Below are 23,784 nucleotides of genomic sequence, written 5' to 3'. Positions count from 1 at the left end.
AATGTGACACAGGAACTATAGAGATTGTAAAAGCGTCTAAATGAAGGTGAGGTGACACCTTGATTTCTTCTAGGATTAACACAGAGTACAAACATGCGTAGCAGAATCAACCAGAAAAGTCACCCGCAAGGAAGAATGTTGATCATACTTGCCCAGCTGCCCCTAAAGATAGTTCGAAATTTTGAATGAGAATTGCCACAACAATAGTCTGATTTCGTTCTGTAGACCAGAATGGCAGAACAGGCAATGATGAACTATTTACACTGAGAATACCACGTTAAACTCAACATCCTGGAGAACTACTTTTTATACAAAGCTGATTGAAACAAGACAGCAGCATTGTTAAGTCTGGGTCAAGTTCATGCTTCTTCCAAGCTTCCTCAAACTGCTGTCCCTTGCATCTGCATCAGTACACCTTTACAATAAGAAACAGAGGTCTCCAAGGGAGAAATGGTTGAATGCAGCAACAAGCACAGAAAATTGCATGTTAACATTTTGATGGTAGCTCCACCGACTGGAGCACTGCCTGATATGAGCTCGCCTTTTCATGCTTGAGCTTAAATGTGGTATGTTAAGTAGTGGATACTGAAAACCTATAGCAACCTTTCCTTTGCTCCAAGTGGCACGAACTAATATAAGGCAAGCGGTTACTTCCTTGTCAGAAACTCACTTGGCCTGTGTGCACACTGCACTGTACTCTCGTCCTCACGAGAAAAGGGGGTGGGAGCTCAAAATGATTAGAGACAACCATCAAATATCAGCTGTCTATGAAGATAATGAAAATAAATATGTACTTAGACCCATCCCTAAAAATGTAACAAAAGGTTTAACATGAAACAATTTAGCCCCTGCAGCAAGTACCATTCTAATTAATCCCAATGTTGAGGTGGATAAATTATCTTCCACAGGTAAGCTAGAAGCTAGCGCAAAGTATCATAAGTCGATCTCGAACACTGATTTCAAATGGGTCAACTAAAATGAAGAACATTATCAACTCTGCAAGCAAGGAACACCTAGGAGTAGAATAGCAATCAGCAAGATGGAAGGCACGGACATAATGAATTAGTCTAAACCAAATGAATTTTGAAGGACGAGTCTGATTGCCACTTAATAGCTCTTAATGTGCTACTGTGCATGTGATGTGAAAACTAGAACTGCTAGTGAAGGAGAGTTTCTTACTTCTGAAGCAGTACAAGCATTTCTAGGATATGATTTCGCATGACCTCACGGATGCTTCTTGTCGCTGACTCTTTATATAAAAGAACAAGCTCGTCCACCAGCCTAAAATCAAAGGAAATGAATTGGAATTCACTCGTTAGTTAAGGCATAGCTAGCACAGAAAGCAGAACATGATAGGTAAGAAGATGATACCAACTTCTATTACCTTGAAGTATAAGGCGATTTCCTGATCCAGGTAAGCTTGATAATGGCATGGATTTGCTCCAAAACCTGAAAACAATAAATGGTTAAAATATCAAAATTCCACAATTAACTAGGATCAACAAATTCCATATCCTGTTAAACTTAGTAAGACTATCTGACAGGAACAGATTCTGAAGATTTATCATAGTCATATCTTTAATTGCTAATAAATTATATTGCGCATAATCAGGAAATTTTTCATTACCAGAAGAACTGTTTTATCATCATCAGTATGCATCCATTGAAAAAAGAGTGAGAAAAGGCGACGGAAATGTGCCAATAGGAAGAGGCCCATAGCATTAAAAACTGGCCCAATAAGGGTTAGCCATGCAATGCGACGTTCTTTATTTAATGGCTGCCGTTCTAGGTGGCCCAACATCTCACTGAGCATTCGATCATACCTGGAACCAATTAAAAAGATGAAGTTGAATGAAAAAAAAAAAAGAGATGTTTATAAAAAAAATATAAGATAGTTAATAGATGTTTATACTACAGACGAGCCAGGATTTGCAATTATACAATGCAAGTATAGAACTCATATTAACATGCAAAATCAACTAGCAGTGAGCTCAGCAGCTTAAATTCAATATCCATCTAAGCAAACTTTAGTATCTCTTTTTTTACTACTTTGTCTTCTCCACAGTATCCACTAACATTGTATTTTAGATTCTTTACCGATGATTCTGTATCTCAATATAAGTAGAACAAAAAATATTGTATCTCCACCTTTTCGAGGAAAAAAAATGTTGCACCTTCCATGAATAAGTTAAAGTTTTCAGTCCTAAACCATTTCATTCGTAAATGCTTATCCCACAAGCTATAATGGAAGTAGCAGTGCCTCATTTAAATTTCACTGAAAAAGGAAAACATTTCTTCCGCAGTCATCTACCTCAATTCTATTTCTCCTTTGGGTGCAGAATTAAAAAAGGGATACCATACTGCACTGTTCTTCACAAACTGTAAGATAAGTGAGTACTAAAAATCATATATGTCTTCTACACTTCTGAATATCCATAGTTCAGTATAAACTCATAGCAGGATAGGGTTTATTTGTTCAGAGTTTGTGGAGCTAGAAAGAACAGACATGATCACAACTGAGAATAACGAGAAAAGGTTTAGAAATAGAAAGAGATTGTACCAAGGGCTACGGGGATTACTTCGCTGGGTGCAAGTCAACAACAGCACAGATACCTCAAGAACATGATACCATAACTCATCATCGGCAGGAATGTTATGGCAGCATGCATCAAGTATGGCATCTTCATACAAACTTAATTCTGTTACTTTCACGTTCTTCGCTATGTGCATGAAGCTAACCATTCCCTGTTCCTGTCAGTTAAATGGAACAATGTCACTCAAAATGCCCATTAACAGAACCATAGGGTGAACTGCGATTTTTTTTAGATACGGGGATGAGGCCCCAATTTTGATTAGTGAAACCAAGGCATAGAAATCTTTTACAGCAGGTTCTAAAACAATGTCACATTAGTAAGATCTCTTGGTTTTGGCAATTTTTTATTAAAACAGTAGGGTGGACTGTAATTAGCAACCAAAATTTAAGTAAATGCTACTAAGACAGAGTCGCTACTAATATACGGTCTATACTACTGTTATCCTCATTCCTCGGTAGAGAAACCAAACAATGAACAGTGTCCATACCTTAACTTCTGGTGACCAATGATCCAAGGTTGTCAGAGCACACGGAATGACTAACCAACACAAATCCCCAAGCTTGGGGTAACTAACCTGAAAAACAATAGATATAAACTGAAGTAAAGATCTCTAATGCCGCAATATTACTGCTTAACTTACTAATACAGTTCAGCTGCTGCTGATATTAGTACTACAAGTTCCCTGTGCAAAACATTTTCATAGCCGAGTACGAAATTTTCATAACATAAGCTTTCTATAAGTCTTATAACACATCAATTGGCAACAACAATGATGCTTAAGTACCCTTCACGGAGCACAAACCTGAGACACCAGCCACCGGAACTGGTGCGCGGCAACCACGGCGTGCTCCTTGGGCGGCTTCACAACGCCAATCTCGTCGTTGTCAGCGTCAACGCACGTCCCCTTCACCACGGCCTTGAGAGGCGGCACCACCTCCGGTACCATCGCCACCGCCATCTCCCCGACGCCGCCCCACCCGCCCGCCGCCGCCATCTCCTCCGTCGCGGCGGCGGCCGCCCCCGAGAGGCCTGCCGGGACCCAGTGCAGCGCGGGGGACTCCGGGGAGGCGGAAAGGACGGCGGCACAGAAGAGGAGGAGGTCGGCGGTCTCCTTACCCGCCGGGGGCTGGGGCTGGGGCTGTGTAGGGTAAGGGAGGAGGGAGGCAAGGAGGGACTTGATGCAGGCGGATGAGCCCGCGGGGGGCTCGTATGGCGCCGCTGCAAGGGAGTCGCGGAGCGGCGAGGCGATGCCGAGGAGAGCGTCGCGGGTAAGCCTCGCGGCGGCGGCTGCGTGGGGCATGGCGGACTGGAAGGTTCGAGCGCCTGCCTACGCGCTCGGCGCGGCAAAATGGGGTTCTATTTACACCTCGTCGCCGGTCGCCGCCGCTGTCTGTTGCTATTATTTAGAAGTAAAAGGTGTTACTATTATTAAAAAGATAGAAGCTGGTTTGGAAGAGTTTTTTACTTCTGAAAAATGATATTTAAAAGATATTACATGTATTATATATTTTATCCAAAGCTAATTAAAAACAATTTTTTATAAGTAATTTTTTTACATCAACTTTTAAAAAGTAGTTTTCGAAAAAAACTCGTGTCGTTTCGATGTAGAGCCCTAACTGGCCTTGTCGATGTAGGATCATTTTGTAAAACTCCACATGTCGTGCTGCTCGTCCCAGATCTGGGCTCCAGGTGGTTCAAAGTAACAAAAATTGGATCGCGGTTATTAGTGGGGGCAATTCCTTATTTGTTGTACATGCTCTATACCGGGAGATTAACATGTACATGCTGGAAGAAGCTTCATAGTCGGCTTTGTTGCAGCCTATACAAGGCATACAAAAACTTTTTCGCCCATTTGAATTTTCCATGTATAGCGTAACTCCTTCGTTAATAAAGTCATCTTCAACAGATACTCTAAAAATTTATCCCTATAACACTATTATAGCATCCTCTTACATTATTATCGTACTCTTTTTTTTTTCGATCTACAACAGCTATCCTATTTCCTAACTTCTATTACTCTTCTCCTCCCTCCGGACTCACAATCAATTTCTATAAACAGTATTACGGTTGCTACCATGTTTCAGTAATTTTAGAGTATCTGATTCTCTTTACTTAATACTGTAGCACTGGATACGGTATCACTGAAGAGCAAATTCGAATGGTATAGTATTTTGCGGGGTACTGTAGCACTGAAAACCAAACATGTTAGCGATGGCCTAAGGATCTCGCCGCATTCGCATTTGCCATGATCAAGAGAGGATTGTCTCACATACATTTTTCACTCTTGTTATAACTGTCATCATATGACTTGCTAACGAGCAAAAACTTTTCGTCGACCTCAACGAATGTTGTATTCCTAGACTGACTTACGTGCGGCATTGCCAAGTCCTGACTGCATAACGAGAAATGATAGTGTTCAGGGATGGTGTACAGGTGTAGTAATCGTCACAACTCAGAGCAGAGAACTTGAATTGGAAGGTTCAGGTAGCTAGACACTTCTGTGATGTACATGTATCAGAAAATGTTTATTTGTTTCAGAAATAACAGGAGGTTTCATTTCATGTACCAGACTAGATGCTCGGTTGAATCTTGCGTACAGAATTGTAAATCAAAAGTGACCCTAGTGTTTAAGCGTTCAAACACGCTCCATAATTGATTAATCACGATCTGGGAAGACTTTGAACCGTTGGATCAAATACAGGCGGCTAGGAACGACGTGGGCAAAGTGGTAGCAAATACTCCCTAGTGTTTAGGTTTACGTTAAACCACCTCCAAATTGCATAGGCCCACTTGTCATTGAGACATCGGTGGCAAATAAGGAAACGGCAAAAATTTCAGTGGCAAATAAGGAATTGTCCCTACAAAGTTACACCTCAGAGGAAGCCCTGCAGGAGCATTGGATAATTCAAGTTTACAAGGCATGAATGTCAAACAAAATTGCACTACTGAGGAGCAAGAAAACACTACCAGTTTAAGATTTGGCTCGGAAGCACCCTTCTGAACAGTTGAAGGAATCTGTTCAATGACTTCTTCAATTGATGATCCTTTTTCATGTACAAACTTGACAGATTCTGACAGCCTATTCAGAAGATTGAACAATGCAATGACCTCATTTCGCTGCAGCTGCAACTGAACAATTACCAAGAAAAAACATCGTTAGACAAAGAACCTATGTGGACATATAAAATAAGTTTAAAAAGGTAGATAAATAGTAGTTTTAGAAACAAAGCACTGTTTTCCTTAATACAAGGTACATAATTTGGTTGCTCTCATGTTGAAAGATAGCTTGCATAAGTTGGCTTTAGTAGTGATTTAGCATAGAATAAATAAGTCACTGTGCATTCCTAATTGTTGAAGACGTCCCAAAGTTCTAGAGGTCTTGTAAGCGACCAACAAGGCAAAGAGTTAAGGGCTACAAACTTATGAAGACAATATATCAAAATGGGCAATTATTTGAGCAAAGACCTACAAAATGCACAGCATCTACCTCGCATAACATTATGTTGCAAAAGTGGTAATGGGTATATGAGTAATGAACTACATACTGGCTGATTCAAATAGTTCTCTCCATCAACGGAGAAAAGAATTTTCAATGCAGTTCCAAGACCTTGGAGCTTCCCCATAATCGGCACTTCTCGCATCCAACGCAGTCCATAATTGCACTAAGAAAAGAACATTGCAGTGATGAGGATTCAAGTCTCGAATATGAATATTACAAATTGAAAACACAAGAAATATGTCACAAACCTAATATTTCTAAATTGTTTCTGAATCTCTTCCATTAGCTCCGGACCATTTTCGCCTTGCCAGAGTTTCGCTTCATCAGAAGGCAATGGACATGCAGATCTTAACTTGGGATTGTAAAGCAACTGCTTCACAAGAGATTCTGTTTTCAAGTCATCTTCAGGATTGCCAGTATTGTACTCAGCCTGCTCAAGATAATCTGCTGCCTGAAAGATACCAAATCGTTATCTGCTACAAGCTTGCAACAAAAGCAACATTTTAATTTAATCTTCCACAGTAGTATAAAGCAAACCAAAAAATCAAGTATTAAATAAGGAAGAAATGGGGACCTTTGTCACTGCCCGAAGAACAAACAGGTAGGTGAAGTACAGATTTTGGACACGCTTTGGGTACTTCAGAACACGGTCATACAACAAAGGAAGATTGTGTCCCACTGTGGTCATTTACATCAGAAGTTGTCAAAACAATTATGAAACTTGGTCCAATAAACAACAAACTGAGGTGTGCAATACTGGGCAAATACCAAGCCAGTAGATTCATCAAGAAGATAATCATAAGCCATATGCACTGAAATTGACGAGTGCAACCCTGAAATAAGCTTGTACAATGCCTTCTTCTTGTGGCACAGTTCTTCTGAAGGATCTGAGGAGAACAAGGCAATTTGGAAAACCTGTGTCAAAATAATTTACTGACGCAGGAATAAAGCGCTGGATAGGGCCATCTATCATGTAGGACATCTAATGCCATGGACGTGCAACTATAGCACTACATGATACCACAGAAGAACAGATTGAACAATGTAAGCTACACATAGTGGATTAATTTAGAAGACAAGCTACCTACAAGGCTACAATTGACTTATATCTCCAAAAAGGATTCAACCGATGAGCAGATCACCAATTCATTTGATATGCCGTGTACTCACAAGATTGTATGTATAAACAATGGCAGGAAACCAAACAATAAACAAGATACAGTACAAGTCATTAACACAATAAAAAATGAAAAAAAGGAGTGACCATGAAACAAAATAAGCAGCTAGCTTGCAAATTAATAGTCAACATTTGATATAGTCAATTGAAGCAATATAAATAAAGCATAAGAATGAGCATGTAAAAACAAATCAAAGAGCACATATGCGTACATTTTGGACAATTTTCCTTGTAAATAGAGTCCTATATCGTTCTGGCTGAATCACCAGTATAACCAGTGTATTGTTCAGGATTCAGCTGAAGATTCACATAAGTCATTTCATCTGAAATGGGTACAAAAGTTGATAATCATCATTGATGATAATAAGTCATTTAGTGTGTGATATACTAAATGAAGGCAGAAAAATAAATTACTATTATCAGTCTCGTCATCATATGTCCATGGATTGTCGGTTTCAAACCATCCTTTGAAAACCTTGCTGTCAAGGGTTTTATCAACGGCAGCCTGTGGTTTTCCTTCTTCACATATCATATTATCTGGAGAAAGTCCATTGTAAGGCTTCTTGAATGCCTCAGGGAACTCATTCTCTGGGCACTCACAGAAAATACAGTCTCTAAGCCGGCACATTCCACCATCAAGCCAAAAAGAGCAGTCACACCACAATTTAACCTTACAAAAGACAAGGAGGAACACATGACTTAGAACTGATGAACCATTATTTTATAATTTTATTTTCAATGTGAGAATTTTGGTAGAATCGCATGTAGCTAACATATCCAAAATCACACACCAAACCATGAAAAAAAAAACCCACATAAAGTCCTCATCTTGAAGTACGTGAAGAAGGGCAACTTGACGAGGTCCTGCGGGATCGGGTGCAGGACCTCCTCGTTGATGGCATCCACCGTCTCGTAGTCGCAGCAGCAGTCCTCCACCATACCCGTGTACTTCCTCACAGCCTGGAACGCACCACGCCACCACCCCAGAACAACATTATCATCAACCAAATCAGATCCCACACACACACACGAACCAAACCAAACCAGCCAACCAAATCACAAAACCAACGGAGAGGTTCTTACGGGGCAGCCGCAGCCTCGCGAGGAGAAGGACGAGGGGATGCCCGGAAAGCTGCGGGAGCTCACGGCCATGGCGAGGAGCGCCACGAGGAGGGCCCCCGCGGCCGCATACCACCACCAACCCCGCCGCGGCGACCGCTTGCCCCCACCGGCAGCGCCGGCCGCGGCGCCGTTCGCCGCGGTAGTGCGTTCCGAAGTCATAGCGCAGAAGCTTCCAGAAGCGAGATCTGAAAGGATTCGAAGAAATTCTCACCCCCGTGTTCTAATGGCGGTCTGAACTCTGGAAGCAGAGACAGCGGCATTGGAATTTAACGGTGTTGGTATAATGGTCAACAAAAGCACTGAAAGATAATATGACGGGAGTAAACCAAATCCTTTCGGATTCGCAATTGTAATTGCTACGTCACAATCATTCATATCAGATAAGAATGCATCATATGTACAGTGAGGGAATTGATAAACAGAACAATCATACAAACAGATGCTTTCTCATATGAATTGAAGATAGGTAAAGAAAACAAAATCCAGCAAACAGAGTTGGCCAAACAGATGCTTTCTCATATACATTTCGTGAGGGGCATTTTTGTCATAAAAATCTGTATCCCAGACCTAAACCCAATGCAGACCAAACAAGAGAAATAGACTGGAGTGGTCATATCTCTAACCTAAACCCACCTCTTTATATCCCATGTCATATCCCTATCCCGGCTATCCAAACGCCACCTAAAGGCAGTCTCTTTTTTCCGGCAAAACGCAAGTGTGCAGATATATATTTTTTTCTTCACAACAAACGACTGAACCATCAGCTACTTAGCAGGTCACATTAGTGAAACAAGGGATACAATGAACAGACAATGTAGTCAGACTTGACGGTACAATTGAAATCACGATGATAATATAACTTGACTACTATGATCGGTGATTTCACAATGCCAAATGCCAGGAAACAATGCCTACTGCTCTCCTTAAGTCATGACATGTACAGTGGCGGAGCCAGGATTTTCGGACAGCCTAGGTGAACTTTTAGAGCAATCAAATATTAAAATTTCGAAAGAAGTTGATCACTTATTATTGCATGATCATGATCTGAGAAACCTGCGTCATAAATTTCAGCAAGTCAAGCAAGCCGGTTGACATCAAACTTGGAGAAAGAATTCTTTGGATCAAGACAAGAGAAGCATGCTAATAAATCTTCATGACTTCATCATGTTCAATTTATATCTTGAATTTTCGCAGTACTTTTTTAATACTCCATTTAAGCAGTGAAATGTCAGTGAAATCACTTGCTTAGAATTTTAGATACACAATGGCTGTCAAGCAGTGTGATTTTTTACTAAGAGTGATTTAAGTTTACGCAAAATACTAGAGACCACATCACGGGAAGGAAATGGAAGCACTTGAGTATGATTGTGCATACTTACATGCTCAGGGATGCAAATCAACACAAATGAAGTTTCATGATCCCATCTGCCACTGCACCAATCAAGAGATTGCAAGATAAATACTCTCAGCAAAGAAAGGGTAGTTTTGCAACCTAATTAGTGGGAACAGTGGTACCTTAAGAACTGGCTCTCCTTGGTTTGATGTCTTGGATTCCTTCCTAGCTTTCATCTGTGCTTTCACTGCTCTTCCAGCTGCTGACTTCTCATACTCCTCCTGTGACCTGTCTGCAGGTTGATCAAAAAGATTAGTCACAACTGGGACCAAGCTACCTCAGATTTGAGTTACCTTTATATAAGGATTACTATCAAGCAAGAAGAATGAATAAAAACTGTCTCCCTAATCCCTCCTGTAATGAACATCTCCGCCTGAGTTTTCTATAGAAGCTACAATCCAAATGTAGGTCTTTTGTGTCGCCATATAGTTCTGCTAGCCTAATTCAGTAACGGATGGAATTTGAATCAAGAACTATACCCAAAGGCATATCTTTGGAAAGTCGTTCAGGTATCAAACACAATCGTCCTAGCAGTAGTAACCTCCAGTTCTAATGAAGGAGTCATTCTTAACAAATGAAGCGGGCAAGGGAAATCAAATGGCCTGGGATGAACGGTGAACAGCCCGCGTCTAGAATCCGACCGAACTCGGATCGAAACGGATAGGAAAGTTTCAAGGATCTGAAGAAAAGAAGCGTACATTTCAGTAGTCAGTTTCTCAATAGCCAGTGGTCACGGCTTTCACGGGCTCACGGGCAGGCGGCAGCAAGGCGCCGGCGAGGACCGCCTCGGTCTCTCCTCGCGGACCGCGGCCGGCGCGGCGGACGGTGTGGATGGCCAGGACCAGGAGCCCAGCCTGCCCAGGACGAGGAGTCCAGGAGGACGGCCGGACGGGCCGACGCGGCTACGCCCGACCCCAACTGGGAGCTCCGGCAAGGCGGCAACGGGCGATAAGCGATGCGCGCGCGAGCCCAGGAGGCCAGGACGGCGGACAGGGACCGGTGCGACGACAGTTGCAACAAAAAGAAGTTATAGAAAAGCAATTGGATCTCTTACATAAACTTTAAAAATTTATCATTTATAATACTATTATAGTATAATTTAATATTATTATAACATATTTTTTCTACCTCTAACAGCTACTTTATTTTCTACTTTTATTATTTTTTATCTCTCTTTAGACCTACCGTCATCCACAGTCACTTCGTCACACGTAATACGACCTCCGCTCGCTGGCTGTAAATTTGCCGACGTTGATCTCCTTCTCGTATCATTGTGTCGCTCGATACAACTACTGCTGGAGCAATTTGTGGGAGATGTTGAGCGACAAAAGATGTGTGAATAGGGATACGTGCGTGTTTGCGGCTTATACTATTGACAGTCTAAATGTGTTTGGTTACTTGAATGAATATATATGTATAAGTTGGTGTGGGATCTGAGCATGCTATGTTGTTTGGTTTGTTAAATCATATTATCCCGTTCAGAATAAGATAATTCATATTCTTAAATATAGTGAAAAATATTGTACCGAGCCATACGACAAAATTATCTGAACAACCCCGTACAGGTTACGCCAAATCTGCTAATCACTTTGCAGTTAATGATGATTAGTAATTATCAATAGTTATTAAGGATTTTTAGTTAAACATTTGTTACAATTAGATGATAGTAATCATAACTAATTATTATTGTAGGTATTTAGTGATTATTATTAACAACTTAAGTTATAATTAACTAGAATTAGTAGCTATTAGTACTAATTAGCATAGTTTAACTAGAATTAGTAACTATTAGTACTAATTAGCATTGAAATAATTAATGGGCAGTGTTAGTGATAATTAATCGTTGACCAGCATTTAGTCCCAGAGAAATATGTCATGGGTTAATCTACTGGGGAAGCATAAACATTTAGTGGCAATTGGTGAGCATACGAAGTTATTTAGGTTACTTGTGCTCACCATCCGATTGTCAGCGACAAATACAAACAAAAGAGAAAATACGAGTCTAAAATAACTGAAATCACATAAGCAACATCGCGAACACATCATACAATAAGCTTTTCGTTGACATCACAATTTACAGTAAAATATCGTATTTACTGTTCTGTCTGGCTGGTAACGGCAAGACACTGGGTATCATTGCATTGATTTAATAGTAGTGAAGACGTGATGGTATTACTCTATTTATCAGGTTTTAAATTTTGATGCATACTATTTATGTATATATAATTTTTTTTAATAATATTATCTATAGATATATGATAGAGACATGTTTATAAGTGTATAGTAATATGCCTGAGTGTGTAGTGGTGTAGGTCACACCGTAAAATATTGTATTTATCATTCTATCTTGCTTGCAATGATAAGCACTGGTACCATTGCATTGATTCAATAGTAGTGAAGATGTGATGGTATTACTCTACTCATTAAATTTTAAATATCGGTGCATACTATTTATGTATATATGAGTATTTTTAATAATATTATCTATAGATATATGATAGATATATGTTTATAAGTATGCAGCCATGTGTGTGAGTAGCAGCGATATATGTCCCACTGCCACCTTGTAATAGGAAAAAAAAAAAGCTAAGGGAGACAAAAACAACGGCGCTCCGGGTTGTTTGCTGGTCCGCACGAGCGAATACCACGGGAATCAACCACAACAACGGAGCTGCCCATCTCACCCGTCCACGTACCCCCCACCTCTCCACTCCAACGGTCCAGATCCCCTGAACAGGACGGCTCCAGTCACTAGCGACTCAGTCCACTCGTTCGCGTCCGTCTTCCTCCAGACAGCGAGGCTGCCTTCCAGCCCAAGCCCGAACCCACCACCACCTCCCGTTCTGCTTCCTTCACCTCCCCCTAACCCCCCCTCCCCAATCCAATCCCGAGCCGAGCACCAAACCCTGATCCCGCACGCCACCCCACGCCCCGAGCGCGTGGCCTCCATGGGCTGATTGAGCTGCGGTGGGGAGCCCGGATCCGGAGCTAGGGTTCTGTCATCGGCCGCGCCGCCATGGAGTGGGACAGCGAGTCGGACGGCGCCGGCAGCGGTGTCGCCGGCGAGGAGGAGGTGGAGGAGGAGGAGGAGGAGGCGGGAGTGGGTGAAGGCGGGGGCGGGGCCGAGGGAGGCGGCGGCGGCGGGATGTTCACGTTCGCGATTGAAGGGATGCTGCGCGCGTCCGGGCCGTGTGGGCTGGTGGTCACCGACGCGCTCGAGCCCGACTGCCCCATCATCTACGTCAACGGCGGGTTCGAGGAGGCCACGGGATACCGCGCCGAGGAAGTGCTCGGCAGGAACTGGTGGGTGCTTATCAGCCATGTCCCATATGTTTTCCTCTCGTCTCGGTCCAATTGATTTGGTTGCAGGATTGCTGCCACTTAGAATCGAGCAAGACTTACTACTATTTTTTGGTCTGTTACGTCGTCAGCCTCCGTTTTAGTGTTTGTGAGCATTAGAAGTGAGGCTGGATTGAGAAGTGTTCGGTTTCACTATTAGGAGGCTCTTTCTTGAGAGAAATAGCAAGCAATGACATCCCATATTCATGTTTAGGATTTCTCGTGATTGGTTTTGTTCATTCAGCTGTGAGAAAAGCCTTTTCCAGTAGTGCCTTTTGTGGTCAGCAGATGTTACAAATGCATGGTCATTGGTTTTTGTGTTGTAATGTACACCGGATAGTATAGAAGATAGTACCATGTTGTTTTGCCTCCTGGTTGGGGAGGGGGGGGGGGGTTGCCTAGTTGACGCTTCACGTTGTGGGCTTGATTGATTTAGTACACTAGCGCATCAACCTGTGCGATTGCACAGGCTAGAAATTTAGCATACAACTGAATTTTAGATATTTGTGTTAATAATAATTGTATGCTAAGATACATCAGCTATTTATATTTAAATATTAGAATATAAAATATAAATGTAATTTTTATTCATAATATTGAAATCATATTTATTATTTGTGAATAGATCTAATTTATAATTTTCATTTTATGTGTTATGCAAATTGATTTTTATTTGTTTCTTGATTTTTTGAAATTATTATTATTTTTAATATTGTCACCGTATCTCATATTATTTTTTTGAGATACATTATAAATTCTTTGATATTACTTTTATGTGATAATCCGTAATATGTTTGCGTTTTGTTGTTTTAATTTTGTAATATCTGATTACACGTATATTTAATTGGTATATTTTAATTGATTTGGAAAAGTGTGTTTATTGCTAACGTAACTGCGTTGGAGTTTGCTAACGTAACCTTGTTGGACAAAGGATATCTATAAAAAAAAAAAGAAGGAAAGATCAGGAAGGAAGTAGTCTTAGAGTTGGACTCTGATTTGTTTTTTAATCTTTTGTTTCTTCTGGTTGTTGATCTATGGTTACAGTTAGTCAATCAATCAATTCAACGGTCGGATGTTTTGCTTTTTTATGAGAATTTCTAGGATTTTTCTAGGATTAATGTGGAGGCACCAAAAGGAGCCTCCAATTAGTAAATATAAGATGGTGTCTCTTTTTCTCTTTGGTTCTGAAAATTTTGTTTTTAATACTACCCTGCGAGTATGTGACTCAACTCTGATGCTTTTCCACCATGTTGATTTGATTCTAGGCTTGTTTGGCATGATAACAAACTACTAATAACAAACAAAATCACATGAGAGGTTTTAACTTGCACAATTTTCATGTTTTGAGGTCTTATTCTGTCATATGGTTGGAGAAAATTATCTATTAGAAGTTAGTACCTTCAAATGGAAATCAATAAATCATTTGTTGGAATTATTTTTAGGGAAAGAAAATGTTGAACCTGATCAGTCGAGGAATATCTTTAAATCATTTTTTTATATGTCCTGTTTGCTGGAATTAGTATGTGATGATCGAACTGTTGATAGTGATGAATACTCAAGAGACCTGATCATGCTTGTTAAGGCGTCACTTAGGCGTAGCCAAAGCGTTGATTAGGCGTCGCGGTGCTCGTTGGTGGTCGCCATAGCCTTTGCCTCACCTAATTTTTCCGTGGCGCCCGCCTTGTCAAGCATGGCGTTGCCAAGTCGTCGCCTTATCGCACAGAAAAGAACAGAGAGAGCGAACGTGGGAAAAGAAGAGAGAGCGCGTGGGAAGTATAAGCGTACGAGGAGCCAAGGAAAAACTAACCCCACCGCTCCTTACCTCCTATGCTCCAGGACCGTTCGCTGCCTCCCCATCGTCCACCGCCATCGCCTCCCCCTCCCCACTGCTGCCTCCTTACCTCTGCTCCAAGACCGTGCGCCGCCTCCCCACTGTCCGCTGCCGAGAGGAAAGGAGGGAAACCAGCTGCAGATCTGGTGATCCGTTGCTACAGAGAGGGGGAATGGGGAAGGGAGTGGTGGCTGCCTGTTCTTGGTAGGATTAGGGCACAGAAGGGGAGGGTGGGTGCATAGATGGGCTTTGGGCTCGAGAGGGTCAGTGGGCTGAGTGGAGTAGTAGCCCAGTTCTCTTCATTTCCTTGTATTCTTTGAACTATTGATCAAGGCATGCCATTCAACATTCTTGTTTCAAAAATTGTGCTTGTACATTCATCTGATTATGGTGTTGCCTCGCCTCACATCATACTCGCCTAAAAGGTGTGAAGGTAGTCAGGCGCCTCACCTTACCCCCGTGAGAACTATGGACCTGATACTTCACAGTTTTCAACTGTAATTTAAAACAAGATGGTAGCTCTATGGTAACTAGTTAGCTACAGTTTGTAAAAAGGGATTTCCAAGATTGTTAGCCTAGATGAGAAGATCCCTCGCAGGCCGTAACTCAAAAGAGAGAACAAAGAAGAGTAGCGTATGCAAATGATTTATTGGAAATCAATAGTGTGGCTAAAAAAGTAGGAAAAAATGAAGATAGGAAAATGGTAATACTGTGAGTTGCACATTGAGGTCCTAAAATTGGTTTCCTTCAACCTGATGATTGGACATTGAAGTCCTTAAACCTTTATATTTGAATCAGGACTGGCAGAAACATGACTCATGTCAGTAACTAGTGATCCAAGTGCACTTTGACATTATTTAAGTTAAATTACAGTCCAGGAAATACCTAAATTTTTATTCAAATTCAAATACTTATATTATTTGTTGATTTAATAACAATTGTATGGTCAAACAGGAATTTAGAGTGAGGCCATGTGTTATGTGATGTCTAATTAGCAATTAAGTAGGGTTTGGGTCTAGCTGGACCGACTTATAGTAGGGTCCTGTGCAGTGGGCCAACTTATAGTAGGGTCCTGTTTAGTTTACAACTTTGAGGATCTATGTGATACGCCTCGTGTAACTAGGTCTTTAGTTACCTGTGGTGCAGCTTATTCAATCGATTATCTTGCCCCATACTAATAGTTAGCACTGCTTTTACTTATTAGTAATCTACTATCATAGATACCCAAGGCATCACATAAACTGAAGTTTTTATTAACCCATGAAACAAATTCTAGTTTTTATGTCAGAGAAAACTTCATAAAACTGCTTATTAACCTATGAAACAAATACTAGTATGGAGGTAAGTATATTGCTTCAACATAGATATGAATATGCCAACTGGAATGGTGAACTTAACCTTTGAAAACACCTTTTGGAGGTTCTACCGTACAATTACTGTCTATCCCAACCATGCCTATTTATGGTTACGAATTAAAGACAACTCATCCAATATATTCTTTCGGTATGGATGTAAGTATGTTCCTGTCACATTTGTTGCATTTGGCTGCCAAACATCATTGTTCACATTGAAACATGCATAAGGATTAAGGGGGTGGTCAATGATAACCCCTGGGCTAAGAATACCCTTGGTTGAACATGGGAGTGCTTATGAATGATAATACTTTAGTTTTTAAACTGGAGGCATAAATTCACTTCTGCTAAAATGCTGTTGGGAATGACATTTTCCAGTTTCAGTGGAAGCTGAAAATAGTATGTCCTGTTTGTACGCATCTATCTTCAGTTGTTCCATTTTTTTCCTGAATTGTGCTACAATATAACCTGTGCAATTTATTTATTATTTAACTTTCTTGACATCCTTCTACACTGCTGTTTCTTCTCTCTTTCAGTCGGTTCCTGCAATGTAGAGGGCCATTTGCTCAAAGGAGGCACCCCCTAGTGGATGCTGCAGTGGTTTCAGAGATTCGAAGATGCATAGACAACGGTACTGAGTTCCGCGGTGATTTGCTAAATTTCAGGAAAGATGGCTCTCCATTGATGAACAGGTTGCATCTGACCCCTATATATGGAGATGATGAAACCATAACCCATTATATGGGCATTCAGTTCTTCACTAATGCTAATGTTGATTTGGGACCATTGCCTGGCTTAATAACAAAGGAACCAGTGAGATCCACAAGATTTGCTCTGGATAACTCTTTTCGACCCATATCCATGGGGCCGGGGCAGAGCAACTTCTGCCGGGAATATTCCAGCCTCTTTCAATTGACGGATGAAGTACTTTGCCAAAGTATCCTGTCAAGGTTGTCCCCAAGAGATATAGCATCTGTGAGCTCTGTGTGCAGGCGCTTGCATCACTTAACAAGAGATGAAGACCTTTGGAGAATGGTTTGCCAGAATGCTTGGGGTAGCGAGACTACTCAAGCTCTTGAGACAGTTCCTGCTGCAAGAAGATTGGGCTGGGGTCGACTGGCAAGAGAACTGACCACCCTGGAAGCTGTTGCCTGGAGGAAATTGACAGTCGGGGGTGCAGTGGAACCATCTCGATGCAATTTCAGTGCCTGTGCTGTAGGGAATCGTGTTGTTCTCTTTGGTGGGGAAGGTGTTAACATGCAACCAATGAATGATACATTTGTATTGGATTTGAATGCCAGCAATCCTGAGTGGAGACATATCAATGTAAGCTCAGCTCCTCCAGGCCGCTGGGGCCATACTCTGTCATGCTTAAATGGATCTTGGTTGGTTGTGTTTGGTGGATGTGGAAGGCAGGGTCTGCTTAACGATGTATTCATTTTGGATTTGGATGCGAAACACCCAACCTGGCGTGAGATTCCTGGACTTGCACCCCCAGTTCCACGTTCATGGCACAGCTCCTGCACTTTGGATGGGACGAAATTGGTAGTTTCTGGTGGCTGCGCCGATTCAGGTGTACTGCTCAGTGACACATATCTTCTCGATGTAACCATGGACAGGCCAGTATGGAGAGAGGTACCTGCATCGTGGACACCACCTTCAAGATTGGGGCACTCAATGTCTGTCTATGATGGCCGGAAAATTCTGATGTTTGGCGGTCTTGCTAAGAGTGGTCCTCTGCGACTCCGGTCTAGTGATGTGTTCACAATGGACTTGAGTGAAGAAGAGCCATGCTGGCGATGCCTCACTGGTAGTGGAATGCCTGGTGCCGGAAATCCAGCTGGGGCTGGTCCACCTCCTCGCCTTGATCATGTTGCTGTGAGCCTGCCAGGGGGGAGAATTTTGATATTTGGTGGTTCAGTGGCAGGTCTTCACTCTGCGTCACAACTTTATCTCTTGGATCCTACTGAAGAAAAGCCGACCTGGAGGATACTGAATGTTCCTGGGCGTCCTCCACGGTTCGCCTGGGGCCACAGCACATGCGTCGTTGGAGGAACAAAAGCAATAGTGCTCGGTGGACAAACTGGAGAAGAGTGGATGCTTACTGAAATACATGAGCTTTCTCTGGCAAACAGCTCAGTTTGAGTTCCAAGAGGTTTTCAGCAACCTTCCTTGAAAAGAAATGAGCCTTTTCTTGGGATCTGCGGCTTGATTGTCTTTGCCGGCAGGACTGGACACAATAAATGGGCATACTGAATCTTTTGCAGCTACTTTTATTTACTTGGAAGGAGAGATGGTTGGCCTCAAGTACACCAAACCTGTTCACTTGCCGTTGCTTGTGTTATGTAGTCAAAGGGTAGTGATATGTTCATTTTTATTGCTGCTTGTTTGGTCTTTTTACCAGATAAGTATAATTAATTCATAAGCTTACTCTTGTGGAATGAGTACCAATTTTATATGTATTCTCAGATGTTTCTGACATGCATTATGTTAGGGAAAACAAAGGTACACGCTGTATAGATCTGTCTTTTGATGTACCGTGGTACTTGGGAAACTTGGTGCTGCTGTCTTTGGGACACAATTTGATGGCATGACGTGTTGCATCGGTGATTCACTGATCAACCCTCTGTTCTGTGAGCCTTGTAATATGTTGTAGCAAGTTCCAGTCAGGTGAGCCTAGCTCAATATGTGTTTACTTTTTCCTTCTGTTACATGTATCATTATCGTCACATTATGTACTACTCGTTGCTAAACGTTATGTGTAATCCTCTTCACAGTATTCGCTATTTCCTTATCATACTTGATAACACATTAAAAGGCGGCATGCATTTTCCTCTTCAGGCTGCAGATAGCCAGATAACAATCGGTACCACAAGATGTACAGAACAACAAAATGGACGGTGCAAGGAGTGAGTTTTCCTTTATTTTTTTAGTGGAGCTGCAGTGCTTTTTTCAGATTGGGAGCTGTAGTGGTTTAGGGTGGAAAGCTCGTTTTCAAGGAAAAGATCTCTGCTTATGTCCGGAGTCAAGATTGCTGGCGATCCTGACAACGGAAAATAGGATCTGTGAACAGAGAGATTAAGTCCAGGCCCAACCGGAAACAGCACGGATGGTTCAGAAAAGGAAAGCAATCTTCACGGATGGGCTAAACAATCTCTGCAGCGTCAATGGTTTGGCACGGAGATCCAATCCGAACTTCTCCCGCGCAAACGAAGACGGATGGGGGAAGAATCGCAGCGCCGCGGTACATCCAATCCGAACTGGTTCAGCAAACGCGTGCAACTCGAACCTCTTCTCCGCTTGCAACTCGAACCTCTCTCGTCGCCCATCTCTTCCTTCCTTTCTTCCGCACCTCACCAGGCTAGACCTTATGGCCGCGCTCCGCCGGTGGAAGCGGTTCTTCCCCACGTTCGACGCCATCGACGCCGCTGTCGAGGCCTCCGACCCGGCCCGCCACCCCAGCGACGAGCTCCAGTGCGTGAGGGAGCTTCAGCGCGTGAGGGGGCAGATCGTCGAGCTTCTCTGCGACACCTCGGAGGACGGCGCGGCGGAGGAGCTCTGCCGGGTGCTCGACGACGTCATGGTCGAGTCCCTCATCACGCTGCAGTCGGTGCCCGTGACGCCGAGCGCGCTGGCGTCCACCGACCTCGCCAAGGCTGTCGGCGCCCTCGGGGAGCACGAGTCTGAGCAGATCCGCGGCCTCGCACGCGACGTCATCCGCGGGTGGAGGGCGTCCGTCGAAGGGGAGCTCGCCAGAGACAGAGCCGCCATGGAGGCGCTCGACAAGCTCTCTGATGATCAGCTGTCTCCCCAGAGTCTTTCTTCCGTCGTCGGAGTCGGACATGCCCGCAGCTGCCATGTGCCCGTACCCGCCGACGAAGACAAGAAGAGGCAAGTGAAATGTGACGCCCGTTTTCCTTGTCGCGGCCCAGCCCAGCAGTCGCCCGCTTCCAGCCCAGCCCACCCCGTCCGCGCGCCGCTGCCCAGTGGGACCCGCCCGTCAGCTCTATCGTCTCCGCCGCGCCCCGCAGCCCCGCGCGCCGTATCCGAACCGAACCCGCAGCTGCCGCGCGCCGAGTCCGATTTCGTCGCGCCGTCCGCCCTACGCGCTGCGCCCCGCAACAACCCGCGCCTGCCTCGCCTATATAACCCAGCAGCGCCGCCTTTTCTCCCTGCACACGCGCAAAAAACCCGAGGAAGCCGAGCGCCATAGCCGCCGTCGCCGAGCCATCCGCCGCGCCAAGTCCTCCCCGCCGCGTCCGAGCTCGCCGCCAGCTTCGCAGTAGCGGGAGGAACTCGTTTTGCTGCTCGCCGAAGTCTCTCCGCCGTCGGAACCGAGTTCTCTCCGCTCGCCGGTAAGCGCCGCCGCCCTTCATCGTCGCTAGCATCGCCCGATGGTCCCCGCGGTCAGCTAACCCCCCCTCCGGCACTGCATGCCCCCCAGGAAGCTTCCCCGCCCGTCGGATTCGCCTCTCCGCCGTCGCAGCCGGATCCCCGTCGACTTCCGAGCGCCGCCGCCCGCCATTGTCGTCGCCCGTCGCCGTCAAGACCTCCCCGGCCGTCGACAAGCCCCCGGTGAGCTTCCCCGTGCGCTCCCCGTTCGTTTGCGCTTTTCCCCGTAGAGTTTGGTAGCCCGTAGCGTAGTTTAGCGTGTCTCCGGCGATCCTCCGGCGAGATCCGAGGCGGCGCCGCCGTGTTCCGATCGCCGCCGGTCTGTTTTTCCCCCAATCAATCTCAGCCGTCGGATCCCCTTTGAACGTTCCTGATTAGATCGCAAGATACCCCTTCGCTAGCCGTCCAGATTGCGCCACGTGTCCCTCTTAAACCCAGTCAGCAGCAGAGACACGTCAGTGCGCCACGTGGATGCCCCTGTCCTACGTGGCAAAGCCCAGTCAGCAGTGGATGCCCAGTCAGCAGCCCAGTCAGCCTGTGACGTCAGCATTGCGCATTAATTAGGATTTTCAGTATGAAAATAATTCCACCTATTCTCGGAAAATAGGGAGATTTGCAAGGAAACCCCTAGGCTTCACTGTTTCTGCATATAGGCCCTTAGATAGTTCTGGATAATTGCAATTTGGCCCCTGGACTATAGGATAATTGCAATTAGGCCCCTGGATTTTAGGGTAATTATGTTTAGGTCCCTGAACTTTGCACTTAAGCCCCTAGAACTATCTGTTTTACAATTCAGTCCCTGCAAACTTTCAGAAAAGCCCCTGTAGAGTAGAATTAGTGTAACTTTTCCATACGACCTCCGATTTAGGTGATTTTCGCACCCCCGAGATCGTAGCAGCGTGTACTTTCCGTTCTTAGCCTTTTTAGAGTTAGTTTCTCCTGTTTAGTGTGTTGTACTTAGCTGTTTTGGTTATTTCTTTCCGGTGTGTTCTTCGGCTTAGGAGGAGAGCAGAGTGCCAGCATCCAAGACCAAGTTTTCGAAGATTCTGAGCAGCCAGCTTACGAAGGCAAGTGTCCTTGATCACCTTGATTTAACCATAGATCATTATAGTTTACTTTTCCTTAGTTGCATGCTTGTCTAATTTTGAATCCCATGAATAGGGTTTACTAGAATTTGTATGGCCATTCCTTGTAGCCTTTTTGGGGTTTTGGGTCCTGTAAAAGGGTAGTCATGCTAGTGCAGTCATGGATTAGAATCATTATGAACTTTGATTAATAACTATGGAACAAGTACTTGGGAGAATTGATAATCTTGTAGTAACTTGAATTTAGGGATCCCAACTGGATGGCTAGTATGTGGTGGAGCTATACAGCAGGGTTTGTGTATGTTCTTGTGTGGGATCCTAAGGACCGGTTCTTGGAGCCTGTAACCTGGCAAAACAGCACAACCATGGGGCCTATATGGGTACGGCCTGGCTAAGTAATTAGTGTTTTTCGCATTCTGTACGCACCAATGGTTGGTTCGGTGGCACAAGAGGGGGCCTCTGCAGTGGATGGGATCCCTGTTAGCGGTGAAACCTTAGTGGGTGCTTATAGATGTGAAGATACTTTGTAACAGCCTTGTAGTGAGACCCCGGCCATACACCCCGGAAGTGTAAGGCAAAAAGGGAATCACGACTCGTGGGTAAAGTGTGCAAACTCTGCAGAGTAAATAACTGATCGATCAGCCGTGCTCACGGTCAAGAGCGGCTTGGACTTCTTCAGGATTAGATGGGAACTGTACGGGTTGGTTTGGGTAGTCGGGAGGTGGTACTCCCGATGAGTCGGTAGCCGGATATGGGATATCTGGTGAGTCTGGTAGTCGGATGGAATCCGATGAGTTATGTTCTTATATTGTTGAAATAAAATCTAGTAAATAGGATTGCTAGGTTGTTTGAGTCTGTTTTAGCTGAGCATAGTCGCAGTAAATCCTCAAGTTGAACTTTCCTTGTCAATAGCCTGCATGTCATATTTTTCCTCCACTTGCTGAGTACTTATTGTACTCACGCTTGCCTTTTCCCTACCCTCGGATGCTGCTCAGAAGGTGAAGTCTTCGAGGAAGTCCCGGGCGAGGACGCTGATTTCTAGAAGGAAGAAGGCGTTGATTGAAGACCATGTCCTAGGCTGGTGTTTCCCCCGGACAACGCCTGTGGATGGATGGGTGTTCCGCTGCCAATTGAAGATTCATTAGTATTTTCTTTCAGACCTACGGGTCCTTTTGTAAGGATTGTTTACGTTATTTAAGACACAGTTTATGTATCACTAATGACGTCGCTGCATGTATGTAAACTTGATCCTGGCATACATGTGGAATACATCTGGTTGTTTCCTTTTAAAACCGGGTGTGACATGAAAGATGCGTCGTGGACGACGAAGACGGCTTCCGTCGTCCGCAGCAACCGCGTCGAGCCAGCCAAGCGCGACCGGCCGGCGAAGGTCTCAGCGCCGTTGCCCAAGAAGAGCGCTCCTGTCGTCAGCGCCGGCCGTGCCAACATGGCAAACATGGACAAGAAGATGCCGGCCGTCGTAGGCCCCGGTCGTGTCAAGGCGGCAGAGGCCTCTGTTCCCTTGCCCAAAAAGACGAGTCCGTTTGCTGTCAGCCATGTCGTGAGGACGGAGAACACGAAAGCTTCAACCATGATTTCGGAGTCGCTGCCCAAGAAGACGCCGCCTTTCGATGGCCGCGCCGCCGGCGACGACCGCGTGATGCGTTCCAGTCCCGAGGACAAGATGGAGGCTACGAAGCGCAAACTCCGGGAGGGCTACCAAGAGGTGGAAGACGCGAAGCGACAACGAAAGATACAAGTCATCGAGGGGCCAAAGATGCTCGAGCAGAAGCAGCGGAAGATGCACCCCATCATGCGGGAGCGGAGCCAAGCGAGATGCGCGACCTCCACGGCCGTAAGGCGTTCTTTGATGTCCGCGTTTCATAGGGTTTAGAGCTCTGTAGAGGTTTAGAGTTCTTTGGCCACTGATGCATCGAAGCTAGGATCAAACCTCTGTGATCATCAATACACTGCAGCAAAGAGCTGACTTTGTTCTATTT

General features: G+C 44.3%; 3 protein-coding genes, 1 long non-coding RNA gene and 1 pseudogene across 4 annotated transcripts; 3 read left to right on the top strand and 2 right to left on the bottom strand.

The window, feature by feature from the left end:
* Nucleotides 1-133: 133 nt before the first annotated feature.
* On the bottom strand, nucleotides 134-4,012 carry LOC133927292 (uncharacterized protein At2g39910-like). The gene is made up of 7 exons (XM_062373687.1): nucleotides 3,397-4,012; nucleotides 3,082-3,168; nucleotides 2,561-2,751; nucleotides 1,628-1,823; nucleotides 1,385-1,449; nucleotides 1,180-1,281; nucleotides 134-401 (listed from the first exon to the last, which is right to left on the bottom strand). Exons 1-7 carry the CDS (start codon nucleotides 3,892-3,894, stop codon nucleotides 284-286), a joined length of 1,257 nt encoding a protein of 418 aa, XP_062229671.1. The 5' UTR covers nucleotides 3,895-4,012; the 3' UTR covers nucleotides 134-283.
* An 810-nt stretch (nucleotides 4,013-4,822) lies between these two features.
* On the bottom strand, nucleotides 4,823-10,765 carry LOC133927291 (endoplasmic reticulum oxidoreductin-1-like; annotated as a pseudogene).
* A 1,819-nt stretch (nucleotides 10,766-12,584) lies between these two features.
* Nucleotides 12,585-18,844, top strand: LOC133927288 (adagio-like protein 1). The gene is made up of 2 exons (XM_062373684.1): nucleotides 12,585-13,088; nucleotides 16,844-18,844. Exons 1-2 carry the CDS (start codon nucleotides 12,802-12,804, stop codon nucleotides 18,450-18,452), a joined length of 1,896 nt encoding a protein of 631 aa, XP_062229668.1. The 5' UTR covers nucleotides 12,585-12,801; the 3' UTR covers nucleotides 18,453-18,844.
* A 433-nt stretch (nucleotides 18,845-19,277) lies between these two features.
* Nucleotides 19,278-23,780, top strand: LOC133927289 (probable mediator of RNA polymerase II transcription subunit 26a). The gene is made up of 2 exons (XM_062373685.1): nucleotides 19,278-20,209; nucleotides 23,095-23,780. Exons 1-2 carry the CDS (start codon nucleotides 19,417-19,419, stop codon nucleotides 23,676-23,678), a joined length of 1,377 nt encoding a protein of 458 aa, XP_062229669.1. The 5' UTR covers nucleotides 19,278-19,416; the 3' UTR covers nucleotides 23,679-23,780.
* On the top strand, nucleotides 20,504-22,471 carry LOC133927290 (uncharacterized). Its single transcript, XR_009911310.1, has 3 exons — nucleotides 20,504-20,662; nucleotides 20,752-20,882; nucleotides 21,701-22,471. It is a non-coding gene; the product is annotated as an uncharacterized LOC133927290 (long non-coding RNA).
* Nucleotides 23,781-23,784: the final 4 nt, after the last annotated feature.

The sequence above is a fragment of the Phragmites australis genome, chromosome 8, assembly GCF_958298935.1.
Source record: "Phragmites australis chromosome 8, lpPhrAust1.1, whole genome shotgun sequence".
In the NCBI taxonomy this organism is placed as follows: Eukaryota; Viridiplantae; Streptophyta; class Magnoliopsida; order Poales; family Poaceae; genus Phragmites; species Phragmites australis.
The sequence above is the reverse complement of the archived record's forward strand: the minus strand, read 5'-3'. Positions and strand labels throughout refer to the sequence as shown.

Bases quoted from the DNA above. Each gene is read 5' to 3' on its own strand.
- LOC133927288 (XM_062373684.1), top strand. From the start codon at position 12,802: ATGGAGTGGGACAGCGAGTCGGACGGCGCCGGCAGCGGTGTCGCCGGC. The intron at 13,089-16,843 runs GTGGGTGCTTAT...TCTCTCTTTCAG, and splicing joins GAAGTGCTCGGCAGGAACTG to TCGGTTCCTGCAATGTAGAG.
- LOC133927292 (XM_062373687.1), bottom strand. From the start codon at position 3,894: ATGCCCCACGCAGCCGCCGCCGCGAGGCTTACCCGCGACGCTCTCCTC. The intron at 2,752-3,081 runs GTATGGACACTG...TTTAACTGACAG, and splicing joins ATTGGTCACCAGAAGTTAAG to GAACAGGGAATGGTTAGCTT. The intron at 1,450-1,627 runs GTAATGAAAAAT...TATTGTTTTCAG, and splicing joins ATGATAAAACAGTTCTTCTG to GTTTTGGAGCAAATCCATGC.
- LOC133927289 (XM_062373685.1), top strand. From the start codon at position 19,417: ATGGTTCAGAAAAGGAAAGCAATCTTCACGGATGGGCTAAACAATCTC. The intron at 20,210-23,094 runs GTGACGCCCGTT...GTGACATGAAAG, and splicing joins CAAGAAGAGGCAAGTGAAAT to ATGCGTCGTGGACGACGAAG.